Source organism: Anoplophora glabripennis, unplaced genomic scaffold (assembly GCF_000390285.2).
Source record: "Anoplophora glabripennis isolate ALB-LARVAE unplaced genomic scaffold, Agla_2.0 scaffold58, whole genome shotgun sequence".
NCBI lineage: Eukaryota > Metazoa > Arthropoda > Insecta > Coleoptera > Cerambycidae > Anoplophora > Anoplophora glabripennis.
The window spans coordinates 1,156,329-1,170,362 of NW_019416277.1; the positions used below are offsets into that span (position 1 = coordinate 1,156,329).

The 14,034-nt window shown below is 29.4% G+C and overlaps 1 protein-coding gene across 2 annotated transcripts in view; it reads right to left on the reverse strand.

The window, feature by feature from the left end:
* LOC108917616 (serine protease inhibitor 88Ea-like) overlaps positions 1 to 14,034 on the reverse strand; it is a 42,235-nt gene that overhangs the window by 6,817 nt on the left and 21,384 nt on the right. For both annotated transcript variants that reach the window (XM_018724320.1, XM_018724319.1), the window contains exon 2: positions 10,912 to 11,213. In XM_018724320.1, the coding sequence (XP_018579836.1) occupies positions 10,912 to 11,208 (297 nt within the window). In that variant the 5' untranslated portion in view covers positions 11,209 to 11,213. The remainder of the gene's footprint in view (positions 1 to 10,911; positions 11,214 to 14,034) is intronic.

Genomic DNA, 14,034 nt, shown 5'->3' on the forward strand with positions numbered 1-14,034 from the left:
TTGTGTAAGTAGATTTTAGTAAAATTGAAATGAAATGTAATTATAATTTATAGAGTTACTATTAAAACACTCGTAGTTATAGCTTCTGTTTTTTAATTATTGCATTAGTATGATTGTGTGAAACAACTACTCCACGGGCTACATACCTTGACTGCCATTAAACTGCATCCCCAATATCAATGCTCGTGAGTAGTTGTTTGCTAAAATATAATTGGTCAAAAAGTTCGTTCCGCCTAGCGCGATGGTAGTTATGGTTTCATAGAACCTACAGATTAGTAGGTCACTTTGTGTCAGGAGGCATTAAGTATAGCAATGACTTTTAAGATGCAACATATTGCATTAGTATGTTTAAATCATGTAATCATTTAATTTATTTTTAAAGTCAAATTTATTTAGATTTAAATGTAGTGAATGGTCTAAATATTTGGTGGTTATTATGTCTTAATAAATTCCGTTATTACAGGTCGCCTCTTACTGTGCTTAAATTAGGCCAAGCAAATAAAATTTTTACTCGAAAAAAGTCCTATCCGCGAGATTATTGTAAAATTGTCTAAGGGAACATAGAAGGATAGCTACATTTATTTATTTAATAATAGTAAAATAATTCCGAAATTGAAATTTTAATTAATATTTCGTTTAACAATAACTTTTGTGCCATTTTTGTAAATTAAAAAAAATTAAGTATAAAGGATGCATTTTTTATGGGGTTCAGGGCTATTCTACGAATTCGTAAATATGCCCACTGTTATTTTTTCGTCGAGCTACCCCAGTTAAAAAAAAAGAAGTTTCTACGACGAATAGAAGCCGAGATATTGCAAAATTTTACAGCGCGCATCAATTTGAACTTACGCGCTACGATTTTAAAAAATATATTTTATCTTGGCTCCTATTGTCGTAAAGGGTGCTTTTTTTAAATTTGTATTTTTTTGCCAGCTATGAATCTATTTTCGGTGAGGTAGCATAAATAGCAACAATTTTATTCAAATTGTTTATAAGCGAAAAACGCCCGTTTTTTTAATGCAAAATTTGAGAATGTTAATGTCAAAAAAACGGTGATATTTTTTAATAGGTCGCTTAATTACGTCTTTAAGATTGCAATGACGCTTTCAGAATCATGTTTGGTTGAAAATTAACGTCTGTACAGAGGCTTAAAGTTCATAACTTTTGGAGCCCCCGTCATAAACAAATTGAATTGTGCGAAAACAATTGCACCTACAGCGCCCACTTTTGGCACACTTTTAAAGTATGACAAAACCCTCAACTTGTCATAGGTTTTATAAAATTTTAACAATAAATGCGATAGTTATAAACAAATTAAAAAATGGGCACTTTTCTTGTTTTTTTTTTTGACTCACGAGATGAGAGATGTCTTGTATTATGTTCCTTTAGACAATTTTACAATAATATCCCGGATAGGAATTTTTTCGAGTTTCTCTTTTATTTATGCCAATTTTCCTGATGTAAATGTATGTATTAGTGTACGCTTGTCTTTATTTTTAAATTTGTTAAAAGTATACTTAAATAATTGATATAGAAGCTGTTTTTTCTTTGGGTCATTTTACGTCAACTAAACGAAAGGCCTAAAGTTACTGGTTTGCCAGCGACAGGGTGCTGAAATAAAAAAAATACATATTACATTTTTCTCAAAATGTCTGAAGATGTTTTGGAAAGATTAATGAAACTTGAACTAGTGGTTTAGCTAATGAAAACCAAAAATTCGATGAAGTATTATATAAATGTGTCAACTAGGCAGTGTCACTGCAAACCCCAGAATTTCTACGCCACTGAGTTTTTTTTCTGAAATTTAACCACTTCATTTGATTGTGTGTATTTTAAAGAAAAAATATATTCTGAATTTTGTACGAAAAACGAGTAATTTCCGAGTTAATACTATTTAAATTTTAAATAAAATACTTATATCATCAAAAATAGAAAAATATCATTGCAGCAGAAATTTTTATTTATCTAAGGAATAGCATGGGGCACAATTCTCAAAAAAAAGTTTACTCTGGATTTTTTATACTACTGATGATTACACTCTATTTAAAATAATATTTTGAACCAAAAAGTCATATTTTTTGTGTTTCGTCTAGTTTTGGAAACAATTGAAATTTATTGACATATAGGTATGTATTAGTTTATTTTCAATTTAAAAAATAATGACATGAGAATGACTCGGTTTTCCAATGAAATGAAAACCATTTTTTTCCTTTAAATATAATTAGGAATTAAATGTTCCCTACGAATTTCGAAATAATTCAGTGGCGTAGAAATTTTGGAGCACATAACGACATACCGTCCGGTATCTTCGACACTAGTTGACATATCTGTATACTAATTTAGTAGGTTTTTGCCTTTAATTGAAATTAGTATCCTAAATTTGATTAACCTTTTTTAAAATATTTTCAGATATAATTGAAAAAATGTATTTTGTTTATTATTTCAAACCTCAAAAACCATTGGCTTTAGTAGTAAACCAACCCCTGAAGTGATACAAACTTAAAGAACACCCTGTATAACAATTCATCATCTCTTTTTCTCTTTTATGATTATAAAATTTACTTATTTGTTTACATATATGTAAATCTAATTGGAAGTATTTGATGATTATTTTTTACAAAATTTTCAAGTCTTATAATAAATTCAATGAACTTAACTTCTTCTGATACAAAAGGTCGAGGAATCTGTGTGACCTAAATTTGTTTGTATGATATCACTGGTATTACCGACTTAGTTTTATTGACCGACGGATGTTATTACAATTCTACACTTAACTATAGCAAAGTTACTTTCTATGTTTAAAACATTAACGACATTTTCTTCGCTTTTCTACTTCTTTGTTTCATAACGTATAGTAAACATCGTATCTCTGTCGGTTGAATTGTCGCAACAATAATTTGTCTACAGCTTCATGCAAAAATTGGCTACAATTAAAATATTTTATGAGACAACAACTAACGGATGTTTTCAATGTCGGTGAATATAAGAGTACATTACGGAAACTGTATCTTCGGATTAAATTATCTGTTAAAATTTTTGAAAATTTCCATTAATTTGAGTATCTTAAATTAAAATGATGTGACATTTTATCTCCATCTTAATTCATTAAATTTAACATCTGTCATGTAAACCTGTAAACAGTTCGTCTAAAACATTTATAGATTTAGCTAGTAAAAATTTAATCAGATGTTGCTATCCATCTTTCAAAGTTTTAAAAATCCAAGACATCAATTTTTTCCTTATATGTATGTCATTTTTATTTGGAAAGATTCTTATTTCGTTTTCTTTTGCCACATTTTGTTAATTTCTATTCTCATATTGTTGCTGTTGTTATGCTGTAAATCATAATACGTGCTATGCTATTTTCAAATTAATAAAACCTGGAATACGATGCATAGCAGACAAAATTGAGAAACTGAATATGTAATGTGCAACATAATAAAAACAAAAACAAAAATAAAATTGTGGCATACCAGTGTAATATGAATGAAATTGGTTTTCTAATTATCTACAAAAATATCATATTTAGTTTTTTCATATCTATTTGAAAAAAAAAAAAAAACAGTTGGAACCAAGTCGGATTCGACAATTGTCTATGCAAATCACTATGTTTTTCCAAATTTAACATAATTTGGACCTTTTGTAATAACTGAGCAATGCATTCCCATCTAGTTTAGGACATAGAACAAACTTGTTCGAAACTTATATATTGTACAATCAAACTACTACAGTATAGTAATAAAATTACAGCAACTTTTTGTGTTACAATATGCAATTTTGTTGCTGCAATTAAGTTGCGTGAATGTTAGAATATGCTCTATTTCATGCAACAATCGACACTTTTGAGATTATTACAAATATCTGCCTAGTCTATAGCAGAAAAAATTCATAGGTATTAATTAATAAATTATGCCAAAATCGCCTAATATAAATACTTACTTCAAGTAATTCTTTTTATAACCAAATGTTGAGACTATTGCAACGCAACCTATTTATAGTTTCAGTTGAGCAAGAGTTATTTTTCGTTATAACCATTCAAAATTTATTTTAGATACGGACAAAAAAAACCTGGGTATATACGTATAGTATTTTAGTGGATTTAAGTAATCTACTTAGCACAAGGAGAAAGTAAAGTGCCTCAAATGAGATTAAATCACGTAAGTATTCGAAGCTACTAATGTTGCAGACTAACTTTTCGTCAATATCTGCCAAATGGATAAACATTTTTCTTAGTCTGATAAAAAGTACATACTTATATTTTGAGTTTATTCATCATAAATTAAAATTACAAAAATTTTGGTTTCCACTAGAAGGCCAATTTATAAATATGTTCCTCATTATATCACGCCATTGCTATTTTGAACCTGTCAAGTAGGTAAATATAAAATTACATTAGTGATTGGTGACATATCTAGACGTTATCAATTTTATAAAAGTATGTAGGTGTGTATTTTAACCAATTTGAAATTTGTTGTCATCCTCAAATTGTCCGAAGATATTTGTTTAAGGCGCAATTTTTGTCTTTTCTTATCTTTTTGGGTATTTTGCCACTTTGGAAAAAAAATAAATAAGTGTTTACGTCAAAAGGATTAGTTGGGTTATTTTTTTACTAAAATACTTATTCTTAACCAAAAATTTCACACCAAAAAAAGCATACAAATGGGAAATACAAAATCATCATATCATTACAAAACAAACCAAAACTGTCAAATTTAATTGTAACATGTAATGTAATTGCTGAATAATGAAAACAAGAACTAGATTGGTTTTCGAAACGTCAAGACTTATTGAAGTGCGCGACATCTAGTGATGGGTATTTTGAATTTTCTATTCTTTTTCAAATGCAAAATTTTTGGTTAGACAAAATTATGTAATCGGAAAAACAATAAATTTAAAAAAATACTTGGTCGAAAACTTATTTTCTTTTACAAAAAAAAACATGCAGTATTTACTGATTGTTTTGAACTAAATTAATTTTAACGGTACTTATTTCATTATATTTTAGTTGAATAATATATTATTTTTAATTACAAAACCAGCAATATACAGGGTGATTCAGAACTTATCCAAAAAAATTTGGGAATAGATGCGGCATGAGAAATGGAGTCAATATCGTAAAAAAAATTTTTGTAAAATCCTTATAGTTTCCGAGAAAAAAATTATTGAAGTTATAGTACATTCAACGACTACATAGCTGGACAACTGTAGTCTCTAGCGTCATTTGCAATGCGCGTGGAGAGCCACGTGGCCTCAGCGACTCCGAATACTGAAATCGTATTTTGCAATCGTCGTTGCAACAGTATTTACCTGTTATCTATTGTGTTTACAATATTTTTTTAGTAGTTAGTGTCAAAAATGGGTAGTTAGTGTCAAAAATGGTTTGCGTGTACAGCAACTCGGAGTTGATGGATATTGTTTTAATTTATGGTGAAGCATTTGTGTTATGGTGAAGCAAGACAACATTTGTGTTAGTTCGTTGAAACTGAGTAAGACGGACCCAAATGTGTTTACACGTTGGTGGATTTTGAACAATTGTAAAATCGGGTATGTTAAATGATTTTATTATTTAAAAACACTAATTAATTGTATTAATTAATAAAGGCAAAAGCAGTTGAATTTGCCGATATAAAATAGGTGCGATAAAATTCTATTTACATATTTCTTTCCTTGCGAAAGTTTTTATCCGTTTTTATCACACCGCCATGCCGGTCGCATTATGCGAGGTCAGGTTTTACAGTGGACCAGTTTCCAGTGCCGTGTAGAAGTGTATTTTTAAATCATTTTCGAACTGCCCTTTTTGATTTTTTCTTTACAAAATTGTATTTGTAAGGGTCTCCTGTACATCCAAAATTTTTTTTGGATAAGTTCTGAATCACCCTGTATAATAAACTTCTGCAAAAAATTAAATGAGCAAAAAAATTTTTCGAATTTTTAGTGATTTTTTAGAATGCTGTATCTCAGGTAAAAATCATCGTATCAAGGTTTTAAAAAAAGCATTTTAAAGCGCCGTATGTCTAGTTTACAGATTTCTTAGCTCAAAATTTTTAGGAGCGACAGTCATCGCGAAATTCTAAGAAATAAGACTAAAAAATTTTTTTTCATTTTTTTGGTTTTTTTTTCTCGGTCCACGGGCTTGGAAAAATTTTGTACACAAAAATCATGATATGGACTTGATTCAGCTTTAATTTCTTTTTTTTAATTTTTCTCTACGTTAATTTGACCCGGAGATATTCGACTACGAATACAAAATCAGCAACTAATGATCAGACGGGCAGTTTCGAAATCTCGAATAAACTTTCTACAAGGCTATGTAGCGTTCTTGGAAGAAAAAAATTTTCTTTCATCCTCGACATTAACTTGAAAAAAGTGAAAAAAGTGACTTTTTGACTTGTTTTGCTAAGTCGACCGCATCTTTGCTAATATCGATGGAGAGTCTAATGCTTGTACGAATTTTTACACCTCGATGTACCCCCAAAGGCTCCGTAAATGGGCAGATCGATCTATCGAAAGGTTTTTCCGGACCGCTTAATCAAAATTTCAGAAAAATTTAAAGGAGAAAAATTTACATTTCTGAGCACCCTGTAACGTTCGTAAAAATGAAAAATTTAATTTTTTTTTAATTCTTTCACAATTGGACATTTTTTGCTCATTGAATTTGAAAAAAAATAAATAAATTTTTGAAAAAAAAAACTTTAATTTTTGAAAATTCACTCAAGATAAAAATATTGAGTCATTTTTGAAGCGATGTACTTTTTCCGTACCGTAATTTCCTTTATTTTGAATTAACGAAATTGATTAAAAGTTGATAAATAAAATAAAAATGATAAATGCCGTCTAGGCATGACAAAAATTAAAAAAATTGAAGTCTACAAAAACTTTTAATTAATTGTTTTCACTAGAATTACAAAAAACATTGTCAGTTTTGAGAAAATCTGTTGGTTGGTTCCTTTGAATCGAATATAGAGTTAAAAAAACCTGTTTTTTTCACACTTTTCGTAAGAAAGTTTAGGATAATACGCACTATTTTTTGGCAGATCGAGGACTACACCAATCTTGGGGTATCAACTTTTAATCAATTTCATTAATTCAAAATAAAGGAAATTACGGTACGGAAAGAGTACATCGCTTCAAAAATGACTCAATATTTTCATCTTGAGTTGCTAAAAAATAAAGAAGAGTAAATTTTCCAAAAAATTTTCAAAAATTAAAAAAAAAAGTTTTTTTTTCAAAAATTAATTTTTTTTTCAAATTCAATGAGCAAAAAATGCTCAATTGTGAAAGAATTGAAAAAAAAATTAAATTTTTCATTTTTACTAACGTTACAGGGAGGGTGCTCAGAAATGTAAATTTTGCTCCTTTAAATTTTTCTGAAATTTTGATTAAGCGGTCCGGAAAAACCGTTCGATAGATCGATCTGCCCATTTACGGAGCTTTTGGGGGTACATCGAGGTGTAAAAATTCGTACAAGCATTAGACTCTCCATCGATATTAGCAAAGATGCGGTCGACTTAGCAAAACAAGTCAAAAAGTCACTTTTTTTCACTTTTTTCAAGTTAATGTCGAGGATGAAAGAAAATTTTTTTCTTCCAAGAACGCTACATAGCCTTGTAGGAAGTTTATTCGAGATTTCGAAACTGCCCGTCAATTTTCTGTCTGATCATTAGTTGCTGAGATATCGATGGTTAAAGCCAAAAGGATGCTTTTGTATTCGTAGTCGAATATCTCCGGGTCAAATTAACGTAGAGAAAAATTTAAAAAAAGAAATTAAAGCTGAATGAACAGGCTATCAAGTCCATATCATGATTTTTGTGTAAAAAATTTTTCCAAGCCCGTGGACCGAGAAAAAAAACGCAAAAAATTGAAAAAAAAATTTTTTAGTCTTATTTCTTAGAATTTCGCGATGACTGTCGCTCCTAAAAATTTTGAGCTAAGAAATCTGGAAACTAGACATTCGGCGCTTTAAAATGCTTTTTTTAAAACCTTGATACGATCATTTTTAACTGAGATACAGCATTCTGAAAAATCACTAAAAATTCGAAAAATTTTTTTGCTCCCTTAATTTTTTGCAGAAGTTTATGTCATTCATATGTTTAGAGTGCTCTAAAAAACAATGGGTACCTATAAAATAGAATTACCATCGGCAACCATTTATGACAAAAATTATATACATATTATATGTATATGTAGGATGCATTGTTTTCGTTAAATAACAATTTTTTCAGTTTTCAAAAGCTTACTATTTATAAAATTTCGAAATAAAAATTCCATCAGTGGCCTAGAAGTTAGGAATGAGAAACTGCCCCTCTACTCTTGTTGTAGGTACGCCTCTGATAGTAGCCATGAACTATTTAGTAGTATTTTTTAATATGGTCTAAGGTATATAAACTTTATGCCAAATATGACAGGGAAATATTAAACAGTGTTAAAGAAATAGGTAAGAATCATTTAAAATTTTTTAAATAATACCTTGTAACTCCGTAAGGAGCCATATTTTATCTAAGCGTTATGTGTCAATTCTTCATATTTTCAGCCCAGGATTATCCAGTTAGCGTATGTACAATTATTAATGAATCACCCTGTGTATAAAGTGTATAGAGGGTGTGTATTAAAATTAGATTAAATTTAAACAAAAACATTTTTTTTGTTTAAATTACTTAATTATGTTATGATATAATTGCAAATAGACTGAAAAAAGAAAAAAATATATTTTCCTGCTCCTGACTTTTAGAAGAAGAATCAGTTTTATCTTTGATAAATAAATGGGAGTTCATTCATTAATTTCGTTATTTGTTTTGCAGTCAACAAATAATATTAGGTAATTATTTTTTGTTCACAAACCTGGTACATTTCTGCTATAGAAAGTAATTAGTCATGGGTGAAACATAACAATGTCGAAAATTATGGCATAATCACGTAAATTTCTAATTTTGAGAGATAACTGTAAGTATTTAGAAACAATTGTATTGCAGGGTACCTACTTATATGAATATTTTAAATTTAATTCATTGTTAATACTGCTACTTCTATTTCTTATGAGGCTTACGCAGTAGGTAACACACAATTTAAATATTAATTTCTAGTTTTAGGTAATAAAAATGGTACTACCAACAGTAGTAATAAATGTAGAGTTATACTTCACACTTAGATACAATTTGTGTTCCTAAATTTAATAAATTTTGAGATAATTTTAAATAAGACGGTAATTAGATTCAAAAGTGTAAGGTATTATTTTACCATTTTTACTTCAAATTTCTTAAATCACATTGTTACTGGGAGAAAAACACCCTAAAAGTATTCCTCGGCTGTCTTGGTTTTATCCTACATACTTGAATAAGATTAAGGGTTTCCAATATCTTGCAGAATATTTTGTAAATATTAATTACTATTGATGTTTAATAAATTTGTTGTAAGGACGATTTCGAATAGCGTCTTCCTGGTGATTGATTGCGTTAGGATAAAAGTTTTGTTAATTCTTATTTACTACAAATAAATAAGTAGTACAACTAAAAGTATAAACGATTATAACTACTTTATTAAATCGTTCAAAAGTAATTTTAACTCACTTTGTTCAGAATCAAAGTCTACCTCTCTAGTTAGGGTTTCGTTATTGACCAAAAACTAAATGGTACTGCATTTCTACTACGGTAAAATGTTATGTTAAAGTGAAGTTGATACTTATAATTTAGTATGAATGCAAAAATGAACAATATGGACTAATTAGCAAATAGTAAGTACCTACCTACTTTGTACTTTAAATTTATACCGTAATATGTAGTATGTGAAATTTGTGATGAAAATCAATCCATTTGGATTTTTTGTCTACTATATACCAGTTGCATTCAAACTGACTGGTTTATTTAGATATTTTTTAACTTCGACAAATTCATGTGGGGCATTTCATGGGAAATCACTGAGGTTGTGATCCGACCATTTTTAATTTTCCTCATTTTTTAATTTTTTAGTAGGTATCTATTTATAGTCGCTTTCGGGAATTTTTCCAAATTATTACCACAACCCCACAACCCACAAGGAATTATGAGTATTTGAAAATTTTGGGTAAAACTAACGATGTCATAAACTTTTTTTTTCATTTTGTTCGTCTTGAGATGTAGTTTTATAAAAAAATATATAAAAATAATACATTTTTAGTTTTTTGAGGTATTTTTAAAATTTTTAAACCAAAAATTACTTTCTAAAAAAGAGTGGCGTTTTTTTTCTTCGGAAAATTCCCAAAAGTTTATAATGTCTTTAATTTTTGCCAAGATACAGGTATGTATTTGAAAATATTCAAATGCTCATAACTTCTTGTGGGGTTGAAATAAAAATTTGAAAAAATCAAGTGGGTATTAAATAATATAAAAAAAAATCAGAAAAAATAATAATTTGGGTCACTAGCTCAGTGAATTGGAATTATTTCCTAAAATCAAGTAGTACTTTTAATAATACTATATAGGTGGATATCAAATTAGCAGTGGAAAAAATGCAGTTAAATTATTTAATTTCTACATTAACTACAATCTATTTATTTGAATACCTAATTCTGATGTATTTTTGATTTGTCTATTAGTATATAATGTTATATGATTATTATTTGAATGATTGGTTAATAAATTATTGAGGCAGAAAAGTAATCGCTAAGTTAAAAGTAAAATTTCTTTGAAAATTGTTTCTGCACTATTGTTTCCGAAAAATTGACACATTGCCATTGTATTAGGGTGTAATTGTAAAAAATTACTCATTTGTAGATTTGTTGGTAAAATCACGTGATGTGCTATATTTTAGTTTTATGCATTGGAATACCACTATTGCTATCTGTAAAATTATTATTATATTTCTGAAAAAGATTACAGAGATAACAGCCTTCATTAAAACTATTGTTATGAGAAAGAATTTTAAGAGAATGTATGTTACCTGACTTTGGTCTAATCTAAGAACTTTTTTCAAGTAGCTTTCAGTCTGTCCTCCAGTCATGAAGTAAGCGATCAGCAAAGCGTGGTACGTCGAGTATGGGGAAAAGAACAAATTTTCATTTGGCATAATCTTGTTGATGGCATTCAATAGAGCCAAGGAAAATCCCTGTTGTCCGGAGTAAAGGTCCGCGTGTGTCTTCCTCTCCGGCTGATTACTGGCGTATGGGGGAAAACATTGCTGACTAGAATCCTTCAAAAACACCGTTATCAGCAGGCCCACCACAAAGGTTATCTTCATCGTGTCTGTAAAAAAATAAGTTTTGCACAACTTCACTCGCCGAGTTGACTGGAAGAAAGAACGCGAACGACTAAACTAGCGGTCGAGGAGAAAGTTCAGTCCTGACCTAAAATATAATCACTTTCCCAAAACATCTCTTCATTACCATTGACGTAGCGTTACGGTAAATCGTTACAAATGCGCGAGATCGAAATTCCCCTTGAAGTGTTAAAAATATATGCCATTCCCCACTATGACAAATATTTATTTACGGGGAAAGAGATTGACGGTACTATGTTTAGTTGTGTTATTTATGTTTTGAGAAAGTGACTAAATATTTCCAGGAGTTTGGTTCTTATAGTGATCCATTAATGTATCTAGTTGCATCAGATGAATTGCAATGGGAATGAAACTTGTTGAACATTATAATGCAAAAAGAACAACTCTGTGCTATCTACAGGTTGTCCAAAAAACGATGGATACTTCACCGGATTTGAGTAGAACTTGTAAAAATAATAATTAAATGTTTATATGTTTTTTTCGTTAGCTTTCGAAGTTGAGAGCTAAAAATCGATTTTTCGTTGTATATTTTTTGTTTTTCATTAATTTCTGGAGCTAAAGTATTTGCAGCTATTTGTACAGGGTGATTCACTATATTTTGACCTCCCCATTAACTTTTTGGTTTTAAGAGTTATAAAAAAATGTGAAATACAAAAGTTGCACGATTTTTTATGAAGTTTTCGAAAATGATAGCAGAAACACAAATGAAGTCCAAACAAAATGGCCGCGGATATTAACTTTGTTAATTTAAATGGAACACCCTGTATATTTTTACATATTTGGAGACGGCGTTTCCTGTTGAGCATAGCCATATAGGGCTTGTTGGGTCCATCTCTCACAATAAGTGAAATAATATTAAAAAAAGAAAAGAAGGTTTTTTATTAAAACAATAAGACATTTTGTAATTAAAAATCCCAAAATTAATCAATCTTCTATGATCCATCTATGATTTAATAGCGACTGAAAATCCTGGTTTGACTTATATATCCGCGTGCATTTTGACCTGCTGAATCCGAATCTGTTAGAATTCCCTAGTAAATCATCGGAATAGCTTAAAATAACTAACATTCTCGAATTTTAGAATAATAGAGCTACAAATAATGCAAAAGTATACCTATTACTCGCGTGAATTCAGTGCTACCCATAGAGACTTCAACGCCTGCTGCGAAGATTTCTTGGCGCCCAGTTATAAACGAATAGAAAGGCTTTAAACGTAACATAGTCTAAAACACTCAGTTGCAAACGCAGAAAGTTCTATAATCAGGATATTAAATGTTGATTTGTCGATTTTGCAGGTTTTCTAAGCAATTTTTGATGTTCTGGTGATTTGCTGGGCCAATTCTGACATCGGATTCAACGGCTCAAAATATATGTGAAAAATGTATTCTGGTCATTTGCGCAAGACTATTTTCTTGTGCAACTGTGTAACCAACAATAATCCGTTAGGAAATTCTGGTGATTTGCTGGGGCAATTCTGACATCGGATTCGGATTCAACGGGTCAAAATATACGGGAATTTGTAGACCAGATCACGATTTTCAGTTGCTGTTAAATCATACCTGAATCATAGAAGCTTAATTTATTAATTTCATTCAAGATACACTAGTTTCAGCCGCTGTTAAATCATACCTTGATTTTAAATCCTGATTTGACGGTTTTGTGGGTATTTAAGCATTTTTTGATGTTAGAAGATCCTGGCTATTTGATGGGCCAATTCAAACTTCGGTTTATTAATCTGTTATATGTTTATTATTTAAATCGATAAATAGAAATTTCCTTATTTTAGTACGAAAACAAAGTATAATTCCAACTATTAATAATTGCGAGTACACATATAATTAAATGAAATTTACTGCAAAATTTTCACTAACCTGACCCCATTTTTATTTTAATTGTATGTACTTAGTGAAGCATTATTTAGAAATACATTGGTCAGAGTCGCCACATTATCAATTTTCCATATAAAAGTTTCTAGTCTTTCAACCTCGTCTATCACTGATATCAAACAAAATAAGTATGAATATGCACTTGCATAATATAATAAATACCGATTACTTATTGTAATGTAATAAGAATAGAAACGATAACAGAAATATTTCACTCCCCAAAATATAATAAGTATATAACTTTAATTGTTGGTCGTTTAGTTACAATTCATAGATATGCACAAGTTTGTCAGTAGTTTGTGGGCACTGAACCTGGGCTCTCTATTGTAAATTTTATTTTAGTCTATGTGCATGAAAACAGCAGACAAGATAAAAAGTCTCGTTCAAAACAAACTGACTGCGTTGAGTAAGAAATTTCTCACTCAACGCTTGCTGTTAAAGTTTTCTTCATTCTCTTTTAACTAGTTTAATAAGTTTGTTGCATGGTAACTGATGAAAGCATATTAATATTGAAATGAATGTGTTCTTATTTATTTCAGTGCAATCGTATCAGTAACGGTTTATTTAAAATTTACATTCATAAAATTTAATATTAAATAGTCTTGAAATGTGTAAGATTTAATTTTCGTTTATTTAATTTAAACCAATTACTTTCAAACTTATAATAATTTAAATGTAAAATTATAAAAAGTTATGTATTATTCTACACAAATAATAAAGAATTAAATAATTTAAATTTAATCGAATCATACCTGAACTTTCAGGTTAGTTTGATATAAGATAATAATTTTTCTCAGTGTATTTATTATATTAATTTTACTAACAGTTCACACGTCGGTAAGTAAATTACTTATAGACATATTAGTCCTAGTTGCCAGTAAACAAAAACAATTGTGTAAAA